The 7,309-nt window shown below is 38.4% G+C and overlaps 1 protein-coding gene across 3 annotated transcripts in view; it reads right to left on the bottom strand.

Moving 5' to 3' along the window:
• Nucleotides 1–798: 798 nt before the first annotated feature.
• The window catches only part of HCFC1R1 (host cell factor C1 regulator 1), a 13,816-nt gene continuing 7,305 nt past the window's right edge, over nt 799–7,309 (bottom strand). For all 3 annotated transcript variants that reach the window (XM_089480421.1, XM_089480420.1, XM_089480419.1), the window contains 3 exons: nt 1,739–1,903; nt 1,470–1,646; nt 799–1,389 (listed from right to left, as the gene is read on the bottom strand). In XM_089480421.1, coding sequence (XP_089336547.1) covers nt 1,239–1,389; nt 1,470–1,646; nt 1,739–1,903 — 493 coding nt within the window. In that variant the 3' untranslated portion in view covers nt 799–1,238. The remainder of the gene's footprint in view (nt 1,390–1,469; nt 1,647–1,738; nt 1,904–7,309) is intronic.

Below are 7,309 nucleotides of genomic sequence, written 5' to 3'. Positions count from 1 at the left end.
GTATAAGGAGAGTATTTACTGGGATGCAATAATTCCCTATTTTATACCTATGCCTGTGGCCAGCAACGTATTAGCTGAAACTGAGGAAAGCCAACAAAAGATGCCTCAACACCCCATCTAGCAATACTAGGAATTTTTGCCATTTTCTTTGCCTTCTTTTTGGCTCAAAAAATGGGGTTCAGAAGACAAGACTTTGTGCCTGGGTTAGGAACTGGGATGATGTTCCTCTCCCACCATCTGCAATAGGATTATCCATCTCTTCCTGATCAACCCTGCAAGTCTTGCAGAGAATAGCCATGTGCATCCATATTCTCATAGAGGTAAGCTTGAAAAAAAAAAGCATCTCTCTACCACTTCTCAATGCTTGTACATGCAATGTCTGTTTGGGGTGCTCTCCTGTCTGCCCAACCTCCCTTCCTGAAACTTAGGAACTAATGAGAAGTAGGGAGGTATGTTCCAAACAAGGACTATGAAACTGTCCCTTGGTTTGAGAGATGGTCTCCACCCTGCAATTCCCCAAAGGTGGCTGCAGCAGGGTTGAAAACCTCCTGTTATCTTTCAATATGGGGACCATCTGACTGTGCAATATGTCTGCTTCATGATTTATTTTATATACACAAAAATGAATTATGTACATAATTAAAACATCTTGTTTTAACTCACTGCTAATGGCATTAAACATTAAGGAGACACCACTATTCAATAAAGAAATTTAGATAAGAACCCATCTCTGCTTTTTTATTTCTCCAAAGTGCTCACTAGTTACAGTGCCATCTCTCTCTGGGATAATGCTGGCTTGTTGGCTACATAGCAATCATGGTGGGAACAAGAGGTTTAGAAGGCCTTTTTTGTTAAGTGAAAGTGAAGAGAAAACTGTATATACTGAACTTCCTTTTGGATGTAGATTAAAACCTCACCTCTGATAAAAGTATAAAAGATGAGTAGAAAACCTATTCTGAAATGTCCTTAAAAGTACATATTGCAAGTTAAGTTCTAGCACCATCTGACACTATTGCTGCACTAGCCTCTTACTGGAAGAGGAAAAAGAAGCACACGATATGTTCACAAGAAATGAGTGCATATATGCTTCACAATGAGGAAAAAAAAGATTACATTATTGCAGTTCACTTCAAAAACCTGGGGTGTTGCTATGTGGATGCAAAACAATTTGTGATGCTCAGTGACAGTGCTACTGGTTGGAAGCCTGACTTCCAAATCAGGAAGTTGGAGTGAAAGCCTCATACTTCCATTTCCTCTTCTACTGCTGCTGCTTTTTGCTGGGGCTGAACAGAGTCACTCTTGGAAGAGGGTATAGCCATTAATGTCCGAATGGTGTGTAAGCTTGACTTATTGTGAGGGCTCCATAGGACAACCTCTGTACAAGGATTCCTGTGGGAAGGAAGAAGGTGGTTACTGGAAAAAATAATTACTTTTCTGTGTTTATCCTCCCTCCCCAAACTCATACTTACAAAGAGAGAAACATTTGTTCAGGTGTAACACTGACTCCTCCAACTCCCACTTGTAAGAGAGAAGGATGCGGCAGTATGGGGCACTCAGCCATGATGTATTCCCCGTCCACAATTACATTGTTGAGCTCATCTTCATCATCTGAGCTGGTTTCTTCATGCACTCCATCTTGGAAAAGCCTGGGATAAACAAGATTCTATGTAACAGAAGTCTTTCAAATCTCCCTTGACCCCATTTTCTAAAGAACTGGATAGCAGTGATACTCTACTACCTCTGTTGCAGCTCTTTCAATCGTGTGTATGCCTGCTGCCACATGGGGTCTTCATTGTGGACAGGGAAACCATTGGAACTGTAGATGTGGTCATTGTCCAGGCTAAGGGAGTTGAAACGGGCAGCCATCTTGTCTTCTGAGAGGAAGTGTTTGGAACTGGGCTCCCTTTTGAAAATTATGGAGAAAATTGTCAATTTAGTACATCAGCCAGCTCAGCAATCCTGCCTTGGGCTACTTTAAGCCAAAATTTCACATTAGGTCTATAAATTTAATGGGAAGTGCATGGTAACACTTTATGATGTTTTGTTGTTGTGTGCCTTTAAGTCGTTTCTGACTTACAGCAACCCTAAAGTGAACTTGTCACAGGGTTTTCTTGGCAAGATTCCTTCAGAATGGGTTTGCCATTGCCTTCCTCAGACTGAATGTGTGACTTGCTCAAGGTCAACCAGTGGGTTTCCATGGTTGACTGGGCAGTCAAACTCTGGTCTCCAGAGTTGTAGTTTAACACTCAAATCACTGCACCACACTGGCTCTCACAGTGTTTAAAAACACTTCTGATAAAGTGTCACAAGAGTTTCAAAATTCAGTGCAACACTGCACGCAGTATCAGATGTTTAAATTTTCTGCACAGCACTGTCATGTTGAGCATGAAAGGGTATTTTCAATGTGGCTTACAATGACAGTAAGCAGCAATCAAAGCTTGGGAGACGTTATTTTTGTGGGCTACAATTGGGTGGATGGAAAATTTCCTATAGGTTTATCCATGGTTTTTGTATTGAAATCAGTCCTTTAATGAAATAGAATGTTCAGCACTTGTACTGAACCATTTTACTCAGCTTGAAACTGAACATTCCGGGTTGGAATGGCACCTTGCTGAACGGATTCCAGACAGCTCTGGGATCCTTCTGTTTGAAAAGCGGGTTTGAGACTTTAAAGTCACTTTGGAGTCTCAGAATTTCCCGTCAGAGAAGGTGGGAATCAGAGGGGGCTCGACGGAGGGCTCACTCGAACACCCCCAGCACTGGAGACAGAAGTAGACCCGGGTCAGAAGAACGCGGGGAGAAAGCAGGGGAACGGAGCCTGCAGAGCAATCCACGCCCGCAACACAAACTTTAATGGGAAACCTTAGGTTCCCCATACAGAGGTGCCGCCAACTTATATTTTAAGAACATTTTCTTAAGGAAGATTGAAGAAGATATATATAAGCGCTGCTTAATACTCATCGGTAAGCAAAGCTACAACATAGCCATTCACCTGGGAGTTAGAGAGAGACTCTTTCTTTCCTAATAACATAAAATACTGAGAGGCTTTCTGGTGGTTAATTGGACTATAATATTGGGCAAGCGATCTAAAGAACGTCTTTGTGGAGAGATCTGTTTGTATTTTCTGCGCCTCCCCTCCTCGTTTATTTCGCGACTGGCCCCCATAAAGCAATTGATTTCGGAGTTGGAGATTACAGTTCGGAAGGGGTTAAAATTTATTGGAAGGTTTAGAAGTGCGGTGACACTCTGCCCTGAAAGAGCTATAACATAAACTGTCCTTGGACGTTATCTAAGAAACCCACCTGTGTTGAAGAAGGAGCGATTGAGGAGGAGGGGAAAGCCGGAGATAAGCAGCACTGGAGGACTGATTAGTGGAAAGACGAGATAAAATATAGAAGGTACCAGAGACGGAAGTGACGGGTCCGTGGAAGGAAGAAGGAAGTAGGAGTGGAGGACTGAGAGACGGAGGACAGACAACGATGGGGGACAGAGAGGCAAAGTAAAGAGAGCGGAAGAGGAGAGACAAGCGGAGGAAGAAGAAAGTAAGAGTGGAGGACTGAGAGACGAAGGACAGACAACGACGGGGGACAGAGAGGCAAAGTAAAGAGAGCGGAAGAGGAGAGACAAACGGAGGAAGAAGGAAGTAAGAGTGGAGGACTGAGAGACCGAGGACAGACAACGACGGGGGACAGAGAGGCAGAGTAAAGAGAGCGGAAGAGGAGAGGCAGATGGAGGAAGAAGGAAGTAAGAGTGGAGGACTGAGAGACCGAGGATAGACAACGACGGGCGATAGAGAGGCAGAGTAAAGAGAGCGGAAGAGGAGAGGCAGACGGAGGAAGAAGGAAGCAGGAGTGGAGGACTGAGAGCAGATAACAAATCGGGATAGAGAGGCAATGTAACTAGGAAGAAGCCCAGAAATAAAAGGTCTGTGGAAATAAAGCGGGGGGTAGATTAATAAGTTAAAGATACAGTAAAGAAAGGGAAGAAGTAAGGTGTTTGTGGAGGAGGAAAAGAGAAGGTGTGAAGATTTAAAAATAAAACTATAAATACAAGTTGGCCACAGAGAGAAAATAGAAAGGCGCACCAGAGAAGAGAAGAATTTGGAGGAAAAGAAAGGGACAATTTTATAGGACTTTGAATATCTGGCTATAAAAAATTATTGAAGATAAATTGGAACTGTGAAGGGGGAATTGAAGGGGCTTCTTCCTTTTCTTCTTTTTCTTCTTTTTTCTCTTACCTCTTCCTCTTCTTCTTTTTCTTCTCAAAGCTCTTACCTCTGAGTTGGAATTTGGGAATTAAAGAAATATAATAGGTCTGAATTGATAATGTACACAAGAAAACAAGCACAGAAAGGAAGTACTCAAAATATAAATCAAAGAAGACTGTCTTTGTCAGTGGATAAAGATAAGGATAAAGTGATAGATATGAATGACCTAATTTTGGAAAAAATAGAGAAATTAAATCTTAATATGAGTAATTTAGCGAAGGATCTTACAAGTAATTTGTCGAAAGAACTGTCCAATTTTAAGAGAGAAATTAGACAAGAAATTAGGGAAGATTTGAAAGAAATAAATCAAACGGTAGACAAACTGACTATTGATATTCAAAAAACAAAACAAAAAGTTGAAATATTGGAATGTCGAAATGAAAAATTGGAGAATGAAGTGACAAAAATTAAAAATAAGGAAGAAATTGAATTGGATGAAAGAGCAATAGTGGAACTGAAATTTAAAGAAAGATCTGTGAAAATAAGGGGATTACCAGAACAAAAAGATGAAAATTGGCAGGAAAAATTGATAGAGGAAATAGCCATATTTTTAGATAAAGATATTGAAACCTTTGAAAACGAAATAGATAAAATATACAGAGTGAACTCCTCAGTCGCCAAACAAAAAGGTCTACCGCGGGATGTTGCAGTTTTTTTTACCAGGAAAAGAGTGAGAGATCAGTTTCTCAGCAGACATAACGAAAACCCATTTCAATACGAAGGACTGGAGCTGAAGATTTTAAAAGACATACCAGGTAGATTGCTGCAGAAAAGAAAAGATTATAATGGGCTAACGGCTGTGTTGAGAGCAGAAAGAATCCCTTATAGATGGGAAATCCCAGAAGGACTCACCTTTTGGTGGCAGAAAAAGAGAATTAGAATTCTTACGGCAGAACAAGCAAAGGCCTTTTTAAGGAAAATAAAAGAGGAACATACAAAGGAAAAAAAAGGCAGAGAGGAAGGAGAAGAAGACAGAAACGAGGACAGAAACGGAGAAAACGCCGGAAGAATTACTGTTGTTGGAAATACCAGGAAAGAGCAGACGGATGATTTACAGGAACTGTTGAACACAGAATTAGAATATGACGATCAAGACCTTTTGCAAGAGGAACTGAGAATGAGGAGAGAAGAGCAGGAGGAGAGAGAGGAAATCTGAAGAATCGGGAAAATTGGAAGGACTAATTATTTTTTAATGATTGATAAGTTAACTCTCCCCATTAAAGAGGGTTTGAAAGTAAGACTTTGCTAACTGACTTTAGATTGTGTATTTAGATAATAAATAAATTAATTTTCTGAAAATATTTGGTGGAGATTGATTCAGGAGATACATTTTCTTTAGACATGGCACAATATTTAAAATGTTTAACCTGGAATGTCCAGGGGATGAACACACCACAAAAAAGGAAGAAAATCTTTCATTACTTACTAAAATTAAAATTGGATATAGTTTGTTTACAAGAAACAAGAATAAAAGAAAAGGATAAAAAACATCTAAAATGTTTGAAATTAGGTCAAATGTTTTCGGCAAATTCTAAATATAAAAAGAAAGGGGTAGTCATATATGTTAAGGATAAATATGAGGCAAAAGAAATATATAAAGATAAGGAGGGGAACTTTGAATTGATTGAAATATTAAATAAAGGGAAAAAAATACTGATAGCCGGGATATATGGACCATTGGAAAATAAAGGCAATTTTTATAAAAAGCTAAAAAATATACTTCTGAAACAAGACTGTGAGTCGTTAATGTTAATGGGGGACTGGAACGGAGTAATAAACCCAAGTATAGATAGGTTTTCGGAAAAGAAAAACAGAAAACAGCAAGGGAAATTACCTAGAGAATTTTTTGATTTGAAAGAATTATTAGTAGTGGAAGATGTATGGCGAACAAAATACGGAAATAGTAGAGATTATACTTTTTTTCCAATCCACATAAAACCTGGTCCAGAATCGATATGATTTTGATCTCGACTCATCTAAATTCCAAGATACAAGAAGTTAAGATTCTGCCCAGAATATTGTCGGATCATAACCCAGTCCAATTGAAACTAAATTTTGGACCGAAAACGGAATATAATTGGAGATTAAATTCAAATTTATTGCTGAATGAAGAATTGATTAAAGAACTAAATATAGTTATAGATAATTATTTTGTAGATAATTTGGACAAAGGGACTTCGATACAGACGGTATGGGATGCTCATAAGGCGGTGATTAGAGGGTGGTTGATTCAAAAAGCAGCCGAAATTAAGAAAAGGAGGGAAGATAAACTTAGCAAACTGAATGGAGAATTAAAGAAAAAAGAAGAAATATTAAAGAAACAACCAAAAAATAAGAATGTACTAATAGAGATTAAATATTTACAAAAGCAGATATCAATATTATTAATTGAGGAGATGGAAAAAAAATTGAAATTCATAAAACAAAGACATTTTGAATCTGCCAACAAAACAAGTAAGTTATTAGCATACCAAATTAGAAAAGAAAAGGCCAAAAGACAAATCAAGGTAATAAAGGAAGGGGGGAAATCATATACAAATCAAAGTAGTATTAAAAAAATATTTGCCCAATATTTTAAGGATCTGTTTAAAGAACCCATAGTGAATAAGAATAAAATTACAGCCTATCTGGAATCCCCAAAATTAAAAAAATTAACGGAAGAACAAAGACAAATATTGAACCGACCAATAATAATGACAGAGTTGATCGAAGCAATAAATAAAAGCAAACTTGGGAAATCTCCGGGTCCGGATGGCTTTCTGAATGAATATTATAAAAAATGTCAGAATCATATAAGAGAACCACTTTTACGAGTAATGACTGAAATGCGAAATGGAAATATCCCACAAACCTGGACACAATCGGATATTACGTTGATACCTAAGGAAGGGAAAGATCCAACTCTGGTAAAGAATTATAGACCAATAGCCTTATTGAATACTGATTATAAATTATTCGTTTCAATATTGACAACAAGATTAAAGAAAGTATTGAAAACATGGATTAATGATGATCAAGCTGGCTTTCTACCAAATAGGAAAA

The sequence above is a fragment of the Sceloporus occidentalis genome, unplaced genomic scaffold, assembly GCF_023333645.1.
Source record: "Sceloporus occidentalis isolate IW3139 unplaced genomic scaffold, rSceOcc1.0.p SCAF_14, whole genome shotgun sequence".
Lineage (NCBI taxonomy): Eukaryota > Metazoa > Chordata > Lepidosauria > Squamata > Phrynosomatidae > Sceloporus > Sceloporus occidentalis.
The sequence above is the reverse complement of the archived record's forward strand: the minus strand, read 5'-3'. Positions and strand labels throughout refer to the sequence as shown.